Source organism: Natrix helvetica (genome assembly GCF_964273705.1).
Source record: "Natrix helvetica genome assembly, chromosome: 3".
NCBI classification, from domain to species: Eukaryota; Metazoa; Chordata; class Lepidosauria; order Squamata; family Natricidae; genus Natrix; species Natrix helvetica.
In genome coordinates this window covers 43,812,511-43,837,667 of record NC_138549.1, presented here as the reverse complement: position 1 = coordinate 43,837,667, position 25,157 = coordinate 43,812,511, and the positions used below count along the sequence as shown (strand labels likewise).

Genomic DNA, 25,157 nt, shown 5'->3' with positions numbered 1-25,157 from the left:
AGAATAGCTTTGTCATGTAATTAAAAAAGGAAAGAAAATATAATGGCACCTATCGTGGTGGCCCAGCCTTTTTCTAGCTCCATTTTTTTCTCGGTATTGACATGGAATCTAAATATGATTATGCCATTGGTAGATCTTTTGAAAGTAGTAAGTACATCCCCTCTCAAGTGTTCAGGACTCAGAGTCTACCTGTGCACATTTTATTTTCATTTACCTAACAATAGTTTGTTATTTCTATGATCTAAGCCTAAGATTACATTGACATTTTTTCATCACTGAACCATACTATTGGTTTAGGTGATCACATCTCATTAAGTCTCTGAATGATTTACATGGTTTTGGCTTAGAAGGAGCCATACTAGAGATACAGATGCAGTCAAAAGCATTGGTATCCTTCCACTTTTTTTTTCCGTAAGAACCCCAAATTTCCATGAAGTGAGTTGAAATTAACACAAATAAATGGCATCCATTATTCTTTACTAAATAGTAGATAGAGTGTATTTTTTAAATTTTTACCAAATCAATTTGATAAAGAAATAAAATATTGGATGTGATGTATAACTTAACATATTTTTATAAATAAATGAAATGGGATGGATATATTAATATGCCGCCAAGGCTGGGTGTGTTGTGGATTGGGTGCCAATGGTAACTGATTTTAGCTTGTTGCAGTATGTGCAATAAGAAGAGGTGGATTAAGAGATGGTGGAATTTCTGTGAATTTGGCAATTTTCTCTATTGGGTTCAATGGCTGCTATAATGATTATCATAAGTGTCTTTAATCTCATACTCAGTCTATTTGGAGAAAAGTCTGCACTGTGTCTTTTTGTGGCACTGCTTATGGCGTTAGTGAACATGGACAAGAGAAAGAAAAACAGAAATTGGGATTATTTGGGAAAGTTCAGGAGAGATGCAAGTTGATTATTATCTTCGTTAATAATTGATATAAATCCATATTTTTAATTTTTCTTTTAAAAGGAACTACTGTATAATTCACTTTGGCTTAACAAAATAATGTTCATATATTTCAGATAGCATTTCAGCCTCCTATTTTGATTTCACTGTAAACTCAGAAGTGGTATTCAGCAGGTTCTGACCAGTTCTGGAGAACCAATAGTGGAAATTTTGAGTGGTTCGTAGAACCGGTAAATACCACCTCTGACTGTCCTCGCCCCCATCTATTCTCCGCCTCCTGATCAGGAGGAAATGGGGATTTTGCAGTAACCTTCTTCTGGAGTGGGGTGGGAATGGAGATTTTACAGTATCCTTCCCCTACCACGCCCACCAAGTCATGCCATGCCACTAAGCTATGCCCACAGAACTGGTAGTAAAAAAAATTGAGTTCCACCACTGTGTAAACTGTTCCAATCTCAGTCTTATAATGTACAGTGGTACCTCAGTACTCCACTATGCTTTGGATGCTTACTTTGGATTCATATTCGACTGCTTCAAAAATTGTCAAATTTGGTACATTTTGATGTGAAAATGTTGTCCCAGTACTCGTTTGTTTGGTACTTGACGCACTGCAATAGGAAGAGAGGGATGGCTGCAGAGAATGGACAGGAAGTCAGCTATTTCAGGAAGGTTGCTGCAAAAGGAAGCAGGGGACAGCCCCAGAGGGTGGACAGGAAGTCACCCATGCTGGGTCTTTTTTTTTTGCTGACATAGGAAAAGGGATGGACAGGATGTCCTTCCCAGCTGAAACAAAGGGTCATGTGGTAAGTCACATGGTTTGTTTGATACTCATTTTTAGCACTTGCCATGCCTTCTGGAACCGATTAATGGTGAATACTGAGGTACCATTGTATACAATAAGCAGATATAGGAACAATAGCCAGCTTTGCCCATATTTTTTTTGGCAATCTGCTTTGTTTTTCCATTTTATTTCTTATAATAGGAGTTTTTATTCTTCTGAACAGTCCTTATAGTAGCAGGTATTCTGGCACACAAACTAGCCATAATATATTCCATTTCCTAATGTAGATTACACAATAAAAACCCATGCTGTAGTAATAAAGCTTTTTCTGTTGTCTTCATTAGCCATCCTTTGTGTATTTTATTGATACATTATTCAAGGCATAATGTAAAGATGCTATTTTTATCACCACAACCCTCCAAAAGCAAGTTGGAACCTGGCTTGCTATAAAGAATATGTACGTCTCATTCGTTTTTTCTCTTCCATGTTTGAAATTTGGCAATATCTGTTTCTGCTACAGTTTTTGTTTTATTATTTCTTTCCATAACTCCTCAGATTCATGTGAATTAAGAACGGTTGCTGGAACTGGGTATGTCTAATCTGATGAAAAGAAGGACTAGGGGTGACATGATAGCACTATTCCAATATCTCAGGGGCTGCCACAAAAAGGAGGGAATCAAACTATTCTCCAAACCACCTGAGAGTATGGCAAGAAGCAATGGTCGGAATCAAGGAGTGAAGCAACTTAGAACTGAGGAGACATTTCCTGACAGTTAGAACAATTAATTAGTGGGACAACTTGCCTCCAGAAGTTATAAAAGTTCCAACACTGGAAGTTTTAAAGAAGAGATTGGATAACCATTTGTTTGAAGTGATATAGGGTTTCCTGCCTAAGCAGGGGGTTGGACTCGAAGACCTCCAAGGTCCCTTCCAACTTAGTTATTCTAAGCATACTGAATTTGTTCTGTATCTCAATCTTATATTTAGACTAGACTTCTATAGTAAAATCTATATCTATTCTCTTTAATGCATATTTGCCAAGTTTATCATACTTATTTGATAGTTTGATATACTTCAGACACTCTCACGCTGACACACACAGTTATTTCATTACCTGCAACTGAAATAGGCCTGGCTGACTGAATTCTATTTCTTCATCTTCTGTTTCCTCTTATGTAGTTGATTTATTGCCAGTGTTGTGTATCCAGTGATGTCCATTTATATGGACTTTGAAGTTAGTATTGAAGAACTGAAGAATTCTCTTTGAAAAATTCTATTAATCTCTCACCAACATTATTCTGTTTACCCAATTGAAAATGGAATTATATGTCATTAACCTATTACTACTGTCTCTTTCTTGATGATGCATTTTATAAATTTTGTTATTTTCTGTAGAATTTCACAATGGTTTGTACTATTGCATGTGCAATAAACAGTTGCTCTCATGTACTACTGAATTTTGCTATATGAACACTAATTCAAGTAGATAGGATGCTGCATATAGTGAGTTGTCTATGAACAGTTGTGTATGAATCCCCCCCCCCCCCTGATTTTTGCACTATTATGATTGCCATCCACTTCTTCATATGGATTTACATCCTAAAAATAAAGTATTTATCTGAAAGGTCAATTTTGATCCATCTTTGTTCACTGTCTTTCTAAAACATACAACATGGCAGAACTGATGATTTAATGAAGTATTTTTTTCCTGCCAATAGAAATCTTAATTGAATTGAATGAACTTTGAAGTTTCTTTTTTCATCCTGGTATGTATGTAGCTTTGTGCAGTGGCAATATCATAGCCAATGAGGTTTATCCAAGGCGTGATTATTGCCAATTGAAACTTTTCATCCTGGCACATTATTTTTATTTTTTTGTTTATGCAATAAATAAAAAAGCCATTAAATATTGATGTTATTCATGCTCCCTTTGTATTGGTCCTTCATAAAGTGATATATTTCAATGCAAATATTTGGAAAAATCAGAAAACCCTAAAGAGTTCAGAAATATTAGAAATGTTAAGCAGATTATATGAAAAACCTTTTTTTTAGCCAATAATAGCAAAAATCTAAGCACTAACCTCAGATTTCTTCATTCATTCATTTACCATTTCAGTTTCTTTGCTGATAATATGAATGCTTATGAATCAGAGTATACATGTTAGTCTTGTCTTTTCATTAAAAAAATATACACCAGACACCATCAATAAAATCCTCAGTGGTAAATCAGTTTATGCAAAGTATCTCCAATTTATCCTGAAATGGAAATATCAAACATTGCATCAGAAGAATCATTTTCTTTTGTTCCAAACTATAGCTGTACTCATTATGTTGTATGCTGATTACTTAATATATTTTAATGCTTTCTTTAGAGTCTTTTGCTACCAGTTCTCATGTATTTGTGGGGTTTTTTCTCCATCCAAATAGGCTAATCATATGGCTGAATGTGCAAACTAGCATCCCCTGGCATCTCATTTTTTTGCTGTGGTAATATTTACTACTTTGAAATGAGTGCTGAGATACCTTACACTGTAAATTTTCCACTTAATTAGTTGAATCCTGAAAAAAAGATGCATTGCAATAAATGTCCATTATGCACTATTTTAAATTAGTTACTTAAATTGCAAGGAATTAGGAAAGTCCAGAGTACCTATTTTGGTGATTTTCAAAGATAATCTATAGCCATATTAGTGGAGCTATGTTAATCAAAATTTATGATTAAGTCGTTTCCTCTCCCTTGACTTATATGACCTGAAATAGTTACCACTGGTTTATTTAAAACATTATCTATAATGTGTTCTTCCATCTCCTCCAAGTACCAGCTGTTAATTGGAGACAGAAAACATACCTCTTAACCTAATAATAGCACACAAACCAACATATTGTGATAGAAAATATTATCCCTAATGATAAACCACAACCTACAGTGCATTCAGAAAGTATTCAGACCCCCTTCACTTTTGTCATTTTTTTTTACGTTGCAGCCTGATTCTGCTGTTGTTGAAATTCATTTTTTCCTCATTAATCTATACTCAGTGCCATATAATGACAAAGTGAAAACACACTTTTAGAAATGTCTGTAAATGTATAAAAAAAACAAAACTGAAATATAGTATTGGCATAAGTATTCAGACCCTTTGCAACATTTGAAATTTAGCTCAGGTGCCTCCCATTTCTCTTGAGCGGTGCTGACATGTTTCTACACCTTGATTGAAGTCTATCTGTGGTAAATTAAATTGATTGGACATGATTTGGAAAGGCACACACCTCTCTATAGAAGACCTCACAGCTGACAATACATACTGTAGCTGAGCAAAGCCATGAGGTCAAAGGAACTGCCTGCATAGCTCAGAGACAGGATTATTGCAAGGCATAGATCTGGGGAAGTCTACAATAACATTTAGGCTGCAGTGAAGGTTCCTAAGAGCACAGTGGCCTTCATAATTCTCAAATGGAAGATGTTTGGCACAACTAGGACTCTTCCAAGAGCTGGTTGCCTGGTCAAACTGAACAATCGGGAGAGAAGGGCCTTAATAATAGAGGTGACCAAGAACCTGATGGTCAGTCAGTCTGAACTGCAGAGATCCTGGGTGGAAATGGGACAGAGTTCCAAGAGGACAACCATCACTGCAGCTTTCCACTGATCTGGGCTTTATGATAAGAGTGGCTAGTCAGAAGCCTCTGAGTAAAAACACACGAAAGCCCACTTGGAGTTTGCAAAACACACCTGAAAACTCTCCGACTGTGAGGAGCAAGATTTTCTGGTCAGATGAAACCAAGATTGAACTGTTTGGCCTCAATTTTAAACGTTATGTCTGGAGGAAATCAGGCACCACCTACCCAATATCATCACAACAGTGAAGTGCAATGGTGGCAGGATCTTATTGTGGGGTGTTTTTCAGCAACAAGAGACTGGTCATGGTGGAGAGAAAGCTGACTGGAGCAAAATACAGCCATATCCTCATTGAAAACCTGTGTCAAGACTGACTTGACTTTCACCTATATTCCGCTTTGTTCTCAGCTTGACAAAGGAAAGGGTGGTGGTGAATTGGAATGGTGTCCAAGCATCATTAGTTCCCTTGAGACATTGTTCCCCTTTTCAAGGACACTCGGAGCAGAAGTCACAGTGTGGCTGGCTGGTTTTCAACAAAATTAGCATAAGTGATTGGTGGATGCAATTTGCTGTGGGTGGCCCGAGGGGAAAGGGGGAATGAACTATGCATGCTTTTCCACAGGAAGCCCAGAGCTGATTTTGTTTCTGTGCCAATGTGGATTTATTCAGTAAAGTTTATACTCTTAGTAAAATAATGTCCCAGGAGTTTCTTTTTCTGGATTCGCCAACTGGACAGTTGACAGCATGTACCACAGTGCTCAGGATCTCAGACTGAGCTGAAGGTTCACTTTCCAACATGACAATGATCCTAAGTACACAACCAAGACAACACAGGAATGGCTTAGGGGCAACTCTGTGAATGTCCTAGAGTGGCTCAGCCAGTGCCCTGACATAACTCTATTGAACATGTCTGGAAGGACCTGAAAATGGCTGTCTTCCAATGGTTGCCATCCAACCTGACTGAGTTTGACAGATTTTGCAAGGAAGAATGGCAGAAAATCCCCCAATCCAGCAAAGTTTATCACATCATACACAAAAAAGGCTCAAGAATGTAATTGTTCCCATAGGTGCTTCAACAAAATACTTATGCCAATGTAATATTTTCTTTTTAATAAAATTCCAAAGATTTCTAAAATTGTGTTTTCATTTTGTCATTATTGGGTACTGAGTGTAGATTAATGAGAAAAAAAATGAATTTCAACAACTGTAGAATCAGGCTGCAGCATAACAAAATTGACAAAAGTGGAGGGGGGTCTGAATACTTTCTGAATGCACTATATCTCTGTTCAGTTTTAATTTAGTCTAATATATGTAATATTTTGAAGAAAATGCTTGGGAAATCTTAACTATTTCCTTTTGAAATTTCCTTTCCACAGCAAAGATGAAACATCTCAATTTATCCTTTGCAGCCTCTGGCTTTCTGGGGATCTACCACTTGGGGGCAGCATCTGCTCTTTGCAGACATGGTAAGAAGTTATTGAAGGTTGTGAAGGCCTTTGCAGGAGCATCTTCAGGAGCTTTGACTGCCACTGTTCTTTTAACAGTGCCAGAAAGTATTGAGGTAATTGTGAAGAACTTGTAATCTTGAAAACACGCCTTAAGTCTACCTGCTTTGGATGATTTCAGCTAAGCTTTTGAAAATAAGACCAATGTCTGGTTACAAAACCGCAGGATGTGTTTAATTGTGTTAGCAAAGACACTTTATGGAGGAGAAAACTGCAACAACAAATTGATTTCACTCATTTTAATTTGCATTTGCAGATGTATTTTATTTTGCCTTTGGCTACGAATTTTAAGAAATAAGAAAGATTACAATGATGAAGATTAGAAACAAGGTTGTTATTTCTACAGATTTTTTAAAAAAAACATGATGTTATGATATAACACCTTAAGATATAATGTTAACACCATAAGTTATAATATGAACTGGTTAATTTTGACATGGCACATCTGGCTAAACCAGTTATTGTGGCTTGTAAATTTGCAGTATTAACTTGTTCTGCAAAACAAAAATTAGATTTATTTTCAGGTACCACCATTAAGCAAGCTACAAGTAGTCCTTCATTAAAACCAGTCACTTAGTGACTGCTCGAAGTGATGATGTACATACTTGGCATCACTTATGACCCAGATTTGTTGTTCCAACGGTTGTGCTGTCCCCCTGCAGTCATTGAACCTTATGTGCTCAGCAATAGAGCTGCATTTATGGCTGTTTGCAGCATTCCTACCATCAGGTGATGATGTTTTACAGCAGTCTTGCCAAAAATTGGCACTTGAAGTTTTTAGCAAAACCATGCCCACAGGAAAACATTTGTTTGCTTAATGACTGCAGTGTTTGCTTCATAACTGCGGATTTGTTTAATGACTATGGTGATTTGCTGTACAATTGCTGCAGAATGTGTAAATTTGTATCAATCATAACTGACCAGTCATGTCACAACTTAAACACTATGAAGGGCAGATTCCAGTATATACTGACAATTGTTAACCATTAACTCATCACAGTCCTGATAAGTTCCATGTCTACCTGTGGAGTAAATTAGGTAATTGCCTGATGCAACTATCATATATAGGGAAATGTTAATGGTCACTGAGATATTTCTGAGTAAGAGTTGTCTGCTAATAGGACTGATATGACTAATATGATTGAAATAGGTGTGGCAACAGCATGTGCTGCTCTTCCTTCACCATCTATTAAATGTGGATGAAAAGCCTTTTATATGTGCTAGGATGTGTTATTAATATTAAATATTGAATTTATAAGGGAAGCCACAAAGTCACGGAAAGTGAGTCTGTGCAGTTGACAACAATTCTATACTGTTTGGCGATAATTTCCAACCTATGTGGCAATTACAAATTTGCTATTAGGATTATTAATAGGATTTGCTATTACAAATCCTAGGTTTTAAGAAATGTTTGTATATCCTAAGTGTTTGTGGTAGAATGAACAACTGTAGCAAGGAGGGCAGGTAAGTGACAAAAAGTGGAGGTAGCTTCTTAGAGAGCAAGGCTTGATTCTAAGAGTGGTGTGTGTTTGTGTGCAAGTGAAGTTGGGAATGGAATTGTTTCCCAAAAATTGGGTTGTATAACTTGGGAAGTATCTGCATAGTATCTTCACTTTGTTCTAGAGGTTACAATACAATTTTATTTATTTTGTATTTCGTTAACTTAGTATATTGCCTGGTTTTATACTAGCCTAGCTAGTATCCTGATCAGGATTTATGCACTGAGCTTATTGTTTACAGTTAACTTATAAATCAGATGACCATGCTTTTATCTCTAGGCCATATTTCAACTAAGGCTACTGTAGCTACCTGGTCACATTCTTTTAAGAGTTTGAGAAGTCAATGGTGAAAATCACTGTTGTTTAACCAACTTTAATTCCAGCACCATCAGGATTGCCCATATGCTACCTGCAGCTGTTAGCTAGTTTTGCATTTTAATGAGGATTTATCTTAATAAATTATATATTGAAAGTCTGTGGTATTAAAATAACTAAACATTGTCACCTGCAGTTTTCTTTGCTTTAAAACTGTTTGATTCTTTCCATAAATTCCAGGATCTCTTCTGCTCATCCTAATCCTTTATAGTTCAGAAACTACACTATAGCTGGACAAAAAATTAGGCATAATTAAAGTAGATCTTAGTTCAATGGAAATAAATTAGCAGCTTTTGATGTATTCTTATCATCATTTGAAACATTATGAGACAAATAAGAATTACAAAAAAAAAAAAAAAAGGAATATGTCTACCTGTATTTACCATCAGTCTATGAAGTGGTCAAGTAGGAATCAAAATATATAAGTTTATAGTTCCATAAATGGATAATTTACTGGCAATATTTACACCTTATAAACTGTACATTATAAAAGTAATATAAGCCCGTCTTTTTTTCCAAGTCTCTGTAGCTTTTCTTTTTCTTTACCACAATTCTTAGCATGTTTCAGAAGTCTTTCTTTGCTTCCATGTTGATTTTCATTTACTTAGCTTCAGTAATATGATAACTTTCATTAAAATTATGATGCCTCCTGAGGGTAGGAACATAATGAATTTTGCTTCGTTTATCAATATTGGTAACACGGCACTATTCACACCTGTGTTCTAATACTTTGATACATGGGGTTTCTAAGAGACTATTCTAAAAGCTCATAATGCATATACATATAAGGTATATGTAGGATAGACACCTTTTTTTAATCATAGGAACTTCACTAAAAAGTTTTAAAAATAATTATTTAACCAGTGAAAGAGTAGAGTACTGTAGTAACATGATTTTGGACCCTTCTCTATTTGAGGCTACATATTTTCTTAGTTGTATGATTTTTCTTTTATTAAACAGAGGTCCAATCATAAGGGCTCACAGTTAAGTTTTCTGAAATGAATTGTAATTAGGAAGCCTGCTTATTAATATGTAGCATTTTAAAGATTTGGAGTGTATAAACAAAACAAGCCTTCCCCAAATGACATTCCTGTTATCTGTCTATTTATCCGTATCCGTATGCATACATATGTTAAAAAGTCAGTTAAATGTTTCACGTAATTGAATTAACGTGTTGAGAGGAGCTGTGTTTACATTTGTTGAATCTTTTTTCAGAAATGTACAAATATTACCTACCAACTTGCTGAAGATACCAGAAGACTCTATTTTGGACCACTAACACCTGGTTATGATCTCATGACAAAACTTAGGTAAGATTGTAAATTATTATTCTGCCAAATTTGGTTTTCTCTAAATTCTCCAATAAATGGTACATCAGAGATACTGCATTTGTGATAGTTACTATAGAGAAATGCAGCATTCGTGTATTTCTAAATTATTTAGAAGTTGTTTAATTATTAAAATGGACTAATATTTACTTTGTTTTTTTCCATAGTGGCTACATTGATTCAATCCTCCCCCCTAATGCCCATGAGATAGCAGAAAATCGCCTCTTTATATCAGTCACTAGTACTAAGAATGGAAAAAATTATTTGCTTTCACATTTTGCCTCCAGGGAAGATCTTGTTAAGGTAGGAAAGTTGGATATTACTCCTATAAGTGAAATCACCCAGTTGTCTCCAAGGTCTTAAGAGTTTAAGTTTTATTAGTTTTGGCCTGCAAGCTCTTCATGTTCCTCACTTGAACAGCTCCCTTGCTTTAAAAATGAAGACTGTTGACATATTTATAGGCAGAAATTCATGACGTAATTGTCTTGGAAATCTTAACAATTGGCCTTTATGGGTAGTCCTCAACTTATGACCAAAATTGAGACCAGAATTTCTATTGCTAAGCAAATAAGTTGTTAAGCGAGTCACACCCATAGATGTTTCTCTTTAAAGTCTCATGCTAAGATAATATAGGTGGCTTGGTCCAGGACTGACAGAAAACATTAAAAAATATATATCTTACATTGTAGACAAATGGGATTACCTGGATTTTAACTCTAAAATGAATCTAATCTTTTCTCTTCACTCCCATCTAGCCACATGTGCATTATTTGATAATTATAAATTGTATTGTCTGAAAGAAGAGTTAAAATAGAATTGTTATTATTCAGTATTTCTCCTCAATTAAGAAAATAAGATAAGAATTATGCATATTTTTCCTATGTTTTCTAGGCTTTGTTAGCCAGCAGTTTTATTCCTCTTTATGCAGGAATAAATGCAGTGGATTATAAAGGACAGGTCTGTATAATTAGAGTTCTTATTCTGGATAATGTGTTTTTTATGCATGCTGCAAAAAATCCTCATATCAATTAGGCTGATCATCACTATCTGATTTTTTAAGAACTTGTATTAACATGTCACCTTTGAAGAATTATGGCCTTAAAAACCAATTATGTGATGTTATGCTTCAAGACTTGCTTTGGCAAAAATATCACTCATAATGGGCTTCTGAAATGGCATGGAATGTTCCTGATGTTAAAATTAATCAAATACTAGATGTCTCATGCAATTGACACTTCTGGTTATTATTAAAGCAGCGAAAATATCAGTACAATATGGGTGGTTTTCTTCGTTAGAAACATCCTAGGAAGTAACTTCTGTACTTGTGAGAATGACCTTGGGAGACAAGAGAAAGAACTGCAGGCTAGATAACAGTCAGATAAGAGGCAGCTTAGCTCAAAGAAGAAATGGAGGTGTGACAAACGTCTCAGAAGGGACCCTCCCTAGCTTCTTGAGCTATAAAGGCAAGAAGGAACAGATGTACTTTCAGACTTGCAACAATATGTTCATATAACTTCACAATAAAGTTAGAGCTAGTACTTTAGGGTATGCTTCGTGTCTGGAGTATATCACAAGGCTGAGAGAACTAGATAAATTTTTGCATAAGAGAATGCTGCCATAGACACAACTTGCTATATTTTGAGCTATGGTGATGTTAAAATTCCTTTTGTTGTGCAGACATTAAAAGTCTAGTAATTATATTGTTTGCTGTGTTGGATTACAAATATTCCAACAGTTGTATGTCCATCTGTTTTTTTTTTTCTTGTGCATTGTCTCTCATACTGCAAATAGCTGAGATTCTCTTTATTGGAGTAAAATTGTTTAATGCTGTGCACTAAAGTATATTACTGTTCTCCAGATACTAGTGGGATTTTTAAAGTGTTTTTTTTAATGAGCTTCATGTTGTGGGAGTTTATACTGACATAAGGGATAATGAAGACAGACCTATTCATTTATCCTGATTATAAATTCAGTGATCCATGAAACAATGTATAGTACTCTAAAACAAATACTTCCATAGTTACACAGGTTTAAATACTTAGTATATATCCTAAACATTTTCATCATGCTCTATGATTTCTTTTAAGTAGATTTTAATTATACATTATGCTACATCATCTTCTTTGTAATAGTATATATGTGAATTGCTAGAGACAATACCTGAGGATGAAATAGTGCCAGAATTTTAAAAAAAATGTAATTGATGATTCTGTGGTGTAGTAGAAGAAAAAGAGTGAGGGTTTGTTGTGAAAATATGTCCCTCTAATGTTTTGTTGGGAGGGTTTTATTTTTGTTTCAATAATAACAATAATATTGACATACATGTAGTCCTTGACATGACCACAATTGAGCCCAAAATTTCTGTTGTGAAGGCAACTGTCAAGTTAATTTTGTCCCATTTTATGACCTCCCTTATCACAGTTAAGTGAATCCACATTCCACATTGACTTTGCTTTTCAGAAGGTCACAAAACGGGATCACTGACCTGGGACACTGCAACCATATGAATCAGTCAAGTGTCTTAATTTTAATCATGTGACCATGGGGATTCTGCAATGGTTGCAATTGTGAAAAATGATCATAAGTCACATTTTTCAGTGCTATTGTAACTTTGAATGGTTACTAAATGAACTGTTGTAAGTTGAGGTCTACCTTTACCTAGAGACAGCAGAATAAAAGAGAAAGAACAAGAGAAAAATCACAAAATATAAAGAGCTTAATATAGAAGTAGAACAACTGTTGCAAAAGATAGCAAAGATAGTACCAATAATAACAAGGACCTTGGATGCCACAGTACCACTTGACTACCATCAGCATTGACATTTTGGAAGTTAAAGTCCTCAAGTCTTAAATTTGCCAAGATTGGACACCCCGGATTTAGAGCATTATGTACCTGAAAAGATACATGCATAAATACGGTGTCTTTCTGTTCTCTTTAAAAGAATAATTGCAACCATCTTGCCTATAGACGAAAAAATCCAAAATCATTATTTGAACAAAATCTTTGAAAGGATAAGATAAAATATTTCAACAGAGTGTTCAGGTTTAGAAGTTTTCATCAAGAAAGGACCAAAAGTAATAGGATAGAGAAGAAACAAGGAAAACTAGAAATTAGGTTAGATGTTGAAGCCATAAGTCTTTATAGATGACATACAGATGATACAAGTTAGAGAATTAAAAATGCATAATACAGATTAAGAGTTGTGATTCCCTGAGAGAATCAAGGTTTTGACACAGGAAATGGTATCCAGATATGTATGTAGACAGGTAATAAAGCAGTTAATTATTAATAGAGCATAACTGTTTTCACTAGAAATGGATCGATGGTGGCTTATCCAATGGCCTACCTATCTTGCCAAAAGGCCGAACTGTGACTGTTTCTCCTTTTTGTGGCCGGCTGGACGTTTGCCCAGAAAACAAAGGACGAGTGGATATTTATGCTAAAGTTGCAAAGCAAGATATCATGGTGAGTTACGCAAGGAAAATGATTTATTCCACAGTTTTAGAATTACTATTTGTTATTTAGGAAGATGTGCTAAAAAAAGTAATCTTGTCGTGTCTTTATTTTGGGGCATATATAGTAGAACTATTATACAGTACATTATATTCAGCTCCCTATTATTATAATGTAAAGCTAGGAAATTTCAATCTGGTCCTAATCCTAATTAAAAATAGCAGTGAAGATTAAGAGTGTAAGACATTAGACTATGGGTGTCAAACTCACGGTATCATGTTGCCATCACATGATATTTTGCAATGTTTTTTTCCTTCGGGAAGCTGGGTTGGCTATGCCCTGCATGTGATGCATCCAGCCCGCAAAATCAGCTCTGGGCTTCCTGTGGAAAAGCATGCATAGTTCATTCCCCCTTTCCCCTCGGGCCACCCACAGTCCATTGCATCCACCAATCACTTCTGCTAATTTTGTTGAAAACCAGCCAGTCACACTGTGACTTCTGCTCCGAGTGTCCTTGAAAAGGGGAACAATGTCTCAAGGGAACTAATGATGCTTGGATGCCATTCCAATTCACCACCATCCTTTCCTTTGTCAAGCTGAGAGCAAGGCGGAATATAGGTGAAAGTCAAGTCAGTCTTGACACAGGTTTTCAATGAGGATATGGCTGTATTTTGCTCCAGTCAGCTTTCTCTCCACCATGACCAGTCTCTGCTGCTGAAAAACACCCCTGCATTAGACGAACTATTACTGGCCACTTCTGTGGTGGAGGACATCAGGCCCAGGTTCATTAATTTGATCTTGATGCTTCAAAATCAAATCACTAAAATTCAGTAGTTAACTACTGGATAACTGTAGTGCAATTTTCCCTTGGCAGTACATCAAGTAAAAATAGGTATGAAAACTATATGCTTAACATACCAATAAATATTTTAAAACATGGCTCACATGTTACAAAAGGGGCAAAAGATTTGATTATCTTTTAAAAAACATTTTGGAACTGTCTCTATTCTGTTTCAGTTTTCTAGGATGGTGAAAATAATTAGATTAGGAAAACCAGTTTGCTTTAGAATTCAATTTAATTAATGTTCCAATTAATATAATTATATCTAAGTGCTGTATGTTGGATAAATTTTGTGAAACCTTGCAATCCTGAGGTTCTCACAATAAACTAAACCATGATTGCTTCCCCATGGTTTATTAAATACACCCATTTGATTGGCCTCAAATATTGCAAGTCATAAGCCATGTGTGAGGTTCCCAAAAATGCCCTAATTAATTTGTGAGCTTCAAGATAAAGTTCAAGAGAAATCCAGTCATTCATTAGGAGCAACATTTTGGCATTTTTCTGTCGTGGAGCCAGATCTGATTTCCATTTAATGGTGGCTGAACTTTACCCCTGTATCTCCCCTCCCCTGTGTCTGTGTCATAAATCACATCCACCAACGAAGTGCTGTACTAGATTGTAAAATTTCACGCCTCACATGCCTGCTGTAGAAATCTGAGATAGACCGTGGTTGAAGGTATGTGTGGAATTCTCCCCCCACTTTCTTCCAATGTCAATAGGCATGGAAATGCTTTACAAGTTGATACCCTGATTTATATATCATAGACGCCATTAACAAAATAAAGCATTTTATGGCTTAGCAAATGCAAGAATACAATTGGTATGAAATAATGCATTATATCAAAATGTAATTAATTAAGCAAAACATATTCTGCTTCTTTTTCCTTCTTGAATGCAGTTATCCATTGGCAACTTTATAAGACTTCATCAAGCTCTATTTCCACCAAGCCAGGAGAAGATGGAATCGCTATATCAAGATGGATATGATGATGCCATACAGTTTTTATTGAAGGAAAATTGGTTTGAGTAGATTATGCATGATGAAAATAAATAAAAAATTGATGGCTTGTCAACGCAAATCTTTGAGCCCAAAGGGCTGATGTCACCATTTATGTTTATCTCAAAAAAATGTCACTGGGATTTCATGCCAGACAAGTGTTTTATATTGTGCTGGCCTGAATTTGTAGAGGGTTTCAAATGCAGTGGAATTGTATTTAGTATAGAAGATAAACTGCTTCTTAGAAAAAAGTAAGAAAAATCAAAACTTCAATTGCTTTAATATTTTCATTTTTCATGCAGATGTGAAAATGCTAAAAATATGATTTTTTTTCTCATTAAATTTGTTCATATAAAGTCATAAATATGTGCAGTTTGCAGAAAATTGGGTACTTGTGTTATTTCATAAAAATACTATTAATGTGTTCCTTAATTAGTTTACTCATTTTGTTTTTTTTAATCCAGTGCATTCTCAAGCGTGAACTATAATTACAATGAAACCATGGGAAACAAAACAACTTAACAACTCATTTATCTACAGATGTATTTTACCATTAGTAGCCTACATTAGTTTTTCAGATAGCCTACATATATTTTAAAATGTTGACTTTCAGTGAGTTTATTTATCCTTTCTGTCATATAAAATTCATTGTAGAAAGAAAAGAAAAATATGAAACATATTGCATTTTTGTTTATGCCATAGTCACCTAGAAAATAGATCAGAACAATTGTTAAATATGAATAAAACAAGTGGCATCATTCAGTTCTATTTAAAACATTGTCTCAAAGGAAGTAATTTGCTGATTTAATGACTATTGCCCAAATTGCATTTTCACCTAAAATGCTTTCTATGCCGTTGGAATCCATTGGGTATGATTTTCTAGTGGCAGGTCTCCTGTCAGCATAATTTAAGAATTGTATTGATTCTACTTATAGTAAATATTACAGTATCAATTTTAAATTAACTGTTTGAATAAATTCTTATTGCAAAAGTTTTGCAATGTTCTTTTTAATTCATTGTAAACTTGTTCTTTTCTATGATTTGTGTGGAGATAATGAATACAGTTTGTGTATAAACCCAAAAGATGGTGTTATAAAAGTCAAGATTTCACTCTTTATTTCCATTACAGTTATTCTCGACTTATGTCCATTCATTTAATGACTGTTCAAATTTACAATGCCATTGAAAAATGTGACTTACAGTCAGTTTTCAGGCTTATGAACATTTCCGTCGCTCTGTGGTCACATGATCATAATTCAGGCATGTGTTTGACGATTGCAGTGACATCGGGTCATATGGTTTCCAACAGGCAAAGTCAATGAGGAAAGCTGGATGGAGCTTGTTTGGAGATTCTAACGGGAGTGCAGTTTTGTATCCCCTTGAACGAAGATTGGTACACCCCTTCTGTCTGGGATGGTCATTGTCTTCCAATGAGTGTACAGCTTTGGGAGGGACGCACATGGAGGGGACATGCCTAGCCAATTAGATCAACCAAATCAATCTGGCGATCAAATGGATGACATGTCGCAGCCATATCGCCCTCACACATAGCTGGATTTGTTTAATGACCCTATGAGTCAACTAATAACTGCAGTGATTTTGTTAACAAAAAAAGTTGCAAAATTAGGTGTGTCTCACTTAATGACTGCCTCACTGAATGACAGAAGTTCCAGTCCCAAATGTTGTAAATTGAGGACTCCCTATATAGAAATTATCCTTATGAATGCCACTGTTGAAAAGCAAGTTTTACCTTCATAAGCAGTTTCTCCATATTCACAGGTTAACATTTTTTATTGCAGCAAAGAACAAATGAATTGAACTGGGGCTTGTGGGTATAACATGTATAATGCACACTAATTTGGAAATTTGACACCTACCCTTTTTATTATAGAATATTTGCATTTTTGTAATCCACTTGAAGTGAACTAAATGTAATCCTGCTATAATCTTTATGAGCTTTTTGAGTTTCTCTGTGTCTGTCAGTGCTTTACTATGCATTGAAAGAAAATAGAATGGTTGTAGTTAACAGATCAGTGCTCCCCATTTCTACTACCCAATACATATAAAAGCTCAGCAAGTGAGGATGCTTTTTGTAGATTTTAGTTCTGTATTTAACACAATTCTTCCACATAGACTAGTGTCTAAACTTCTGGACCCTGGATTTTCTCATTCAATCTGCCTTTAGATTGTAGATTTCCTGTCTGGGTGCTCTCAGAGGGTCACATTATGTAATCATACCTCCTCAGCCCTTATTCTTAACACTGGTACACTACAGGTTTGTGTGTTGAGTCCCTTACTCTATACTTTTTATATACATGACTGCTTTCCCACTCATGCCAGTAATACTATTCTTAAATTTGCAGATGATAAAACAATAGTAGGACTCATCTCCAGGAGGGATGAGTCTGCCTATCGAGATGAGGTGGACCGATTGATTTCATCGACAATAATTTGGTACATAACACCAGTATGATCAAGGAGCTTAAAGTGGACTACAGAAGGAATAGATCAGACATCCAACCCTTGGTTATCAAGTGGAGCAAGTAGTCAGTTTAAAGTTTTTGGGTGCTATCATAAAAAAGGACCTGGGGTCTTCACCTTCAAAGGGTGAGGCCAAGAGGGCCAAGTAGAGATTATCCTACCTGAGACTTCTCAGGAAACAACAACTGAATGAAAAATTGCTGGTGACCTTCTGCTGCACTAGAGAGAGTATCTTAACTTACTGCACCTGTGTACCTTGGAAGAGCTTTGTCGCTCCCGCTGCCTTAAGAAAGTTCAAAACATTCTTAAAGATCCATCTCATCCTGGGCACCCTTCTTTTTTCAACTATTGCCATCTGGCAGATGGTACAGGACAATAAAAGCAAGGACAAATAGGCTGAAAAACAGCTGCTATCCCAGAGCAGTAACTATATTGAATTCTACTGTATAGTACAATATTAATGCAGTATCAGGGATTTTCAATTCAAATGTGAAGGATGTGTGTGTTTTTTATAGTGTTCTTATTTATGATGTACACTGAAGATGGCATTTAATTTTGTTGTACGAGGTGCAATGACTATAAAGTAAACTTAAACTTAGGCTAAAACCCTCCCAAATGCCATACTGGTATTACTGGGCTGAACCTTTAGACCCAGAGCAGACCCAACCAAATGTTGATCAGGTATTCCACCCAGAAATATTGGTTGGATATACTATTGACGCCAGAATTATGGCCTACTGCTGCAGAAGCCAATTCGAGGATGAGCTAGAATATGTTCTCATACATAGCCCCTTCTCTCCACATGACCTTGTAATATGGAAAAAGGTTACCCCATCTTTCCAGTCAGACTCCCAAACAGCAATCAGGACCCTCCAATCATAGACAACCACAATCCTTCATGGGGGATATGATGCAGCTACTTCATATGCTTCTCACAAAACATGAAGTTCTCCGGCTGTTTGAAAAAATGGAGATTGTCAGATGACCCATCATTATAACACTGGAACAAGTAGTCCCAGTGAGAGTTGCCCAGACGCTAAACCAACTTGACTGGGATTACAACATGGCTAGTCATTGGGACAAGTACAGCCAGGCAAAAGAAAACCTACTGGAGGCATTGGAAGAAATAGGGTGAGAGCTGCTGAATTGTTCACAGTTTCAATGTAAGGTATAGTGGGAGAGATGCCTGATGCCATCTGGGTTTCTCTGCTGGAAACCAGGGTAGTCTATGCCCAACTGGGACTATACCCACCTAGACACGAGCAACCCAAGGTCCAGCAGATCCTAGCCTCAGCTTTCATTGACCAATCAGCCAATAGAAATATTGGACTTCTGCAGATTTGACAACTTTGTATGAGCAGAGGGAAAAATTAAAGGAAGAGATAAAGGAAGAGGAAAATGAAAGGAAGAGGAAAAGGAGAACTGAAAGGGAAGACCTGAAATTTTTTGCAACTATGCAAAATGACAAATGACACCCAAGCTTTCAGCTGCCAGATGAACAGTTGAAATGCTCTTGGTGTAAGGAGGATCTATCTGGATGCTATCTGGATCAAGGTGCCAACATTTCTTAAGATGTGGACAGGAGGGATATTTTCAAAATGGATGTAGAAGCAGCTTTTCAAGAGCCAGGACCAGTGGTGCTATTCAGGCGGTTCTATCTGGTTTGGGCAAGCTGGTAGTGGTGGTGGTGGGAGGCTCCGCCCACCCACCCAGGTGTCATCACATCCCATTTTTGATGCTCTGCGCATGCGCGGAAGGTCCTGCGCATACACAGAAGTGGCACAAGTGAAGCAAGAGCACACGCGTGCATGCTCACATTTGCAAACTGGTAGCGAAGGTGAGTTGATTTCACCCCTGCCCAGGACCGATCAACCCCTGCCGAGAGCCCCATTCTGTAGTGAATCCTCTGCCTCCCCTTACCGGGATCCCGAGGTTCCCAAACAGTCTCATCACATACAGTTCCAAGATAACCCTGACATGTTACAACCAAACACTGAACTAACTGAGCGCCATGCCACCTTCACTGGCCTTGCCATATCCCTAAGGAGTGGCCCTGAGGGTGAGCCTGACCTAACCCTTACAATAGGAGGAAGGAACTACGAGTGTTTGGTCAATACTGGAGTAACATCATCCTTGATTACACAGCCATTGTTTAAAGGATTGATAGTGCCAGGTGTGAGGGACAATATTAACAGAGTGGTGGTGGGGAAATAATACCTGTAAAATTTACCAATGACATGCGGGTACAAGTAGGCCCCCTTTCACTTGATCACTCCTTCATAGTTTGTCCCCAATCTCCTCTTGCTGCTAGATCAGAAAATTGGGAACTATCATAAAGTGCTCCCCAGGTGGGCTCACCTTATACAGTCCAATTAAACAAATTCACTGCCTTGCCATCCCATGGCTCCAAGCCCGGCCCAGAGCCTTATTTCACCTTAGAACTAGACCCCGATGAGACATAGGCATTTCACCCTTTTTACAAAACAATGCAAGTTTCTCTAATATTAAGGTTTAAAGAACTAGAGTTTGGAAAGTGTGAAAGTGACATCCCCACTTCCTCATTGTTTCCTTTTAAAGCAATCATTAGTGGCAGATTCAAGTATCAAGTATAAAGTAGTACTGTCCCTGATAAGCATGGGTCTAATAAGAGCCAATTCAGACACTCAGGAAGATTCTTTTTTAAGCTGTTTGACCTTCAAATCATTTCTAACACTCACTAGGTAGAAAGTTACTGAAGGCATATATCCTCAGTGACCTCTATTACTGACAAGGTGACAACTCAAGTTAGAAGCAAAGCTCTTAATATTATATCACTAGTTCCAAGATAATATAGAAAATTCTTATAATTCACTATTGCAAAGGACAGTCTCCATTTCCCAAGAATTGTTCATCATATAATAATGTTTTTTTAGACTTAGACTAACTTTATTGTCACTTTGAATGTACACTAATCGGCATACATTAAAATGAAATTTCATTGCACACAGCTCTCAAAGGGTCACCACCTCCGCCACCACCTCCACAAGCAACTAAGATGTTCAAAGGCCTGGAGACTAAAACATATGAAATATGGTTGCAGGATTTGGGTTTGGCTAGTCTAAAGAAAAGAAGAATTAGAGGTGACATGATAGCAGTATTCCAATATTTGAGGGGCTGCCACAAAGAAGTGGGGGACAAATTATTATCCAAAGCACCAGAGGTCAGGACAAGAAGCAATGGTTGGAAACTAATCAGGGAGAGAAGAAACCTGGAATTCAAGAGAAACTTCCTAACAGTGAGAACAATTAACCAATGGAATAGCTTGCCTTCAGTAATCATGGGCTCTTCATCACTGAATGTTTTTAAGAGACTGGATAGTTACTTGTATGAAATGGTATAGGGTCTCCTGCTTGAGCAGGGGGTGGACTAGAAGAACTCCAAGGTCCCTTCCAGTTCTATTCTATTCTAATCCGTTTTGTTTTATTTTTGTATGTCTTTTCCAAACCATGGAACAGGCACATAACAACCTGAATTCTGTGTGGGTTTAATGTTATTTTCAGTTCTGCCAAGAATAACTAAGTAAGAAGCAGACTGTTGGTATATGAAGCTTTTGAAGTTGACAGATACCTTCAAATAGAAAAAAAATCAAAACTAAAAGTCCAGATGAAATCTTATGGCTGTAATCCAATATGCACACTTGAAATATGTCACACTGATAATTAATAGAGTAGGAATCTGAGATTTGCATTTGATTACAAAAATACTTAAATTGGAAAAGATGGAAATTAGATAAAGTTTTTCCATAAAGCAGGATATAGCCAATATTGTACATATTTTTTTTATTTTCTGTTGTAATGTAAAATATTTTATTTCCCTTTGGAAGGGAGAAGAATTTTAAAACTTGAAAGAATAATTTTAAAAGGGAAATAATCAAAATCTACTCATGCCATGCAGTTTAATGCAGAACAATATAGGCGACCATTCAGTGAAAAAAGAGCAGATAGAATTATCAAAGTGTAGAGAATATACAGTTATAAAGATCTTGCTTGCCTTTAGGGCCAGTGAGATAAGCGGGATTTGTTGATAGCATGGAGAGAGAAGGATGAACAAAACGATAGCAAAAAAGAAAAAAGACTCAGTATGGTACTGTCAGCCTCTGCTTTGCTGCTCGCTTTTGGCTGCCATTGAAATGGGGAGGGGGGGAGATAAATGGTATTTGGGAGGGGAAGCTTGAGCACAGGAGTGAATGAAGAAGGGAGTCATTTTCTCACCATCTACTGCGCATGCTGCAGATATGGAATTGCCACCAAGGCCAACCGTCCGGCATACCATCCTGATGATGGGTTTTGAAAGTGCAGCCCACATAACACCTGTGGGGTGTAGGGTTTGGACTGGGGGTTGGGATCACTAGGGGGAGGGAGCTGGGTCACATATTGATATCTATGATTGCGCGCGCTTTTGCCTCAGATCTTGCTTTGCTAGCTGCTATCTACTCATAACCAGTAAAAGTACTCTTAATTCTGAAAAATGGACTTGAGTGGTTTCTTTCTTGGTTACTGATGGAGGCTACATTGACAGGTACATAGTATATATCTGAGGGGGGGGATGTAAAGAATTTGTTTAGTAACCATTTGAAGTTACAACAGTGGTAAAAAAAGTGATGACTGGTTCTCACGCTTATGATCATCTCAGCATCCCTGCAGGCACATGATCGTAATCCGGGTACTTGAAAACCAGCGCATGTTTTCGATGGTTGCAGTGTCCTAGGGTAAGTGATTGCCATTTGCGATCTTCCCAGCCAATTTCCAACAAGCAAAGTCAATGAGAAAGCCAGCAGGAAAAGACACTTAACTGCTCCACTTAAGTAATTTTCCAATCCTAATTGTAAGACTAGGATTGCCTATGTTCCCTCCCTTCCAATCTATCATCAAAGAGGGTTGTACTTCAATACAAATCATCTGAAGGTGATCTTAGAAAACCAATTAAAGTTGAAAGCAACCGTCTCTCCTTTTAAAAGAAACAATAAGCATCAGCTTTTTCCCCAGCAGTGTGATTTCTCATTGCATTTACAGTGCCTATACCATGCACTATAAAAAAATAATGAATTGTATTCTTGACAACTGAAATATCTTTTTAAAAGAAAAATCATCAAACTTCCAAGCTGAATCCTTTGATTAAATGTCACTTTCACTACTTCAGCCTTACCAAAGCTAAATCATTATAGGGAAATAATTCCAGAGGAATTTATTATGTGGTTAGAAATGATGTGGAAGAACCCAAAGCAGAGAGGCCACCATAACATAGTCTTTTACATATTCCTGAAAATGTACATAAGGGTTGATAAATTTGAAGGCAAAAAATCTTCCTTTTTAAGGGAGAGAAGTCAAAATTGCAGGATTGAATACAATTTTGTAATGGGAAATGCACAGTCAAGAAGGAAGGAATGTATCAAAGCAGCCATTAGTTTCTAAGGATAATGCTTCCTTGATCCCACAAGTTCCATACTTTTAGTGAAAATGGCATGTTATTCTACTTTTCCTCTACTTTACCAGATTTCTGAAATGGGGGGTGGGTGGGATTACGATACAACAATAACACCAAAAACAGTTTAGTGCAAGTTGAAAAAAAATGTTATAGGAGGCAATTTTGAGTACACATGAAAAGCTTTCACTAAAAGCAATAAATTATTATATAGACATTGCATATTTAAGCCTAATAATTGGATTTTCCATTCCCTTTGGAAGTTGACAATCCTGGGAAACATGGAAGAAAATAGAAGGAGATGACCAGCTTTTACAGCCCTTCTCTAAGTGGTTTACTGAGTCAGCATATTGCCCCAAACAATCTGGGTCCTCATTTTACTAACCTTGGAAGAATGGAAGCTGAGTCAACCTTGACCCTGGTGAGATTCTCTCTGGCAAACTGCAGTTGATCAGCAGAAGTAGCCTGCAATACTGCACTCTAATCACTGCGCCACCGCGGAGGCAGAGGAAAATGAAATCTTTTTCCTTGTGCTTTCCATCAACATTCTACAAAGAAATTAAAAGAATTGGAAATCAATTTCCAAAATATATAATCTTAAATTATCTAACATAGTTTAATCAGGACAGATAATATCAGAATCTGAATTGCAGGATAGGGAAGAAAAGAGTAGCAACCAGCTTTCATTAGTTTGACAATTTTTAATTTCTTGTTCATCCATTAGAAACATAATTGTGTTTTTGGTCAATGTTCTCTCCCGCTTCCTAATTTCTGCAGATCATTTTCCCCAGATCTAAAAAGTGAAAATATCTGAAATATAGAAATACAGTATATGAAATTGTTACATTCAACTTTGTTCATTTTCTCAATTTTCCAACTGTAATCTGCGTATGCACATTGCTATATTCACCTTCCCTTATTATTTCTGTATTTTTGTTTCATTTAAATTACTATTTTTGCAAACATTTCCCATCCCCTATATTTACATTTTGTCTGATTAGCAGTACAGTACAGTTTTCTTTAAAGCATCTAGCTGTTTCACAAATTAATTTGAGAAATGCAAATGCAATATAGCAAGTTAGAAGCAGCAATCGTGCAGAGTTAAAGAAATGGTTACCCTGGTCATACAGTGATTAAAGACAAAAAGGTGGCAGCGCTAATTTCTTCAGTACTAAACTAATTTGAAGCAGATCAAAATAGTCTTACTTTTTCATATACTGAAAACTATTGAAGCAAGTTTTCATTCTTCCAACATTCAATTCCAGAAATATAACTGTGATTTGGCAGTTTAATTACACACAGGATGTCAAATCAATAACTTTGCTTCCTATATGTAAGAAAATAAGAAAAAAACAGCTGATTAGGACATTTAATTCCATTTGTACATCTCTCAGATAATTAGTTCCTAATACCTGTGCCTTTTCTTTGCAATACAGAGTATATGTAAATGAAATGTGCAGTCCGTATATGACTAACAATTTTGATAGCTTATTCATGGCTTACGCATCAGAACCATGATTTTTTTAATTAATTATTTGTTCACTTCTGTTTTATGAAAACATTATTCTCTCTTTTTTGCATATTTTTTCTAAATACTTTTTAATATTTCAATTTTTTTGATGGCGATTTATTGTACTGTTGAATTATTTTTCCTTTATCAACAGTTTTAAAAACACATAAATCCATAAGCATATACACCAAAGAAACACAAAATAACAATATGAAGATTTTAATATCAAGTAATTTAATTCAAGATGGAAATCTTTATTATAAAACAAAAATCTTGTTGTATGCTCTTGCTTCATTTTTTCATTTCATTTCCAATGTTATATTTGATTTTGAAGAAAAAGTCAATCATAATGTTATGTAAAATTACTCTACCTAAATAATAGAATATTAAGAATGT

General features: G+C 36.2%; 1 protein-coding gene across 7 annotated transcripts in view; it reads left to right on the top strand.

The window, feature by feature from the left end:
* The window catches only part of PNPLA4 (patatin like domain 4, phospholipase and triacylglycerol lipase), a 48,621-nt gene extending 32,047 nt beyond the window's left edge, over nucleotides 1-16,574 (top strand). For 6 of the 7 annotated variants that reach the window (XM_081946441.1, XM_081946437.1, XM_081946439.1 and 3 more), the window contains 6 exons: nucleotides 6,685-6,869; nucleotides 9,903-9,997; nucleotides 10,183-10,318; nucleotides 10,907-10,972; nucleotides 13,329-13,481; nucleotides 15,212-16,574. In XM_081946441.1, coding sequence (XP_081802567.1) covers nucleotides 6,685-6,869; nucleotides 9,903-9,997; nucleotides 10,183-10,318; nucleotides 10,907-10,972; nucleotides 13,329-13,481; nucleotides 15,212-15,343 — 767 coding nt within the window. In that variant the 3' untranslated portion in view covers nucleotides 15,344-16,574. The remainder of the gene's footprint in view (nucleotides 1-6,684; nucleotides 6,870-9,902; nucleotides 9,998-10,182; nucleotides 10,319-10,906; nucleotides 10,973-13,328; nucleotides 13,482-15,211) is intronic. The other variant, XM_081946440.1, reaches the window with a different exon arrangement.
* Nucleotides 16,575-25,157: the final 8,583 nt, after the last annotated feature.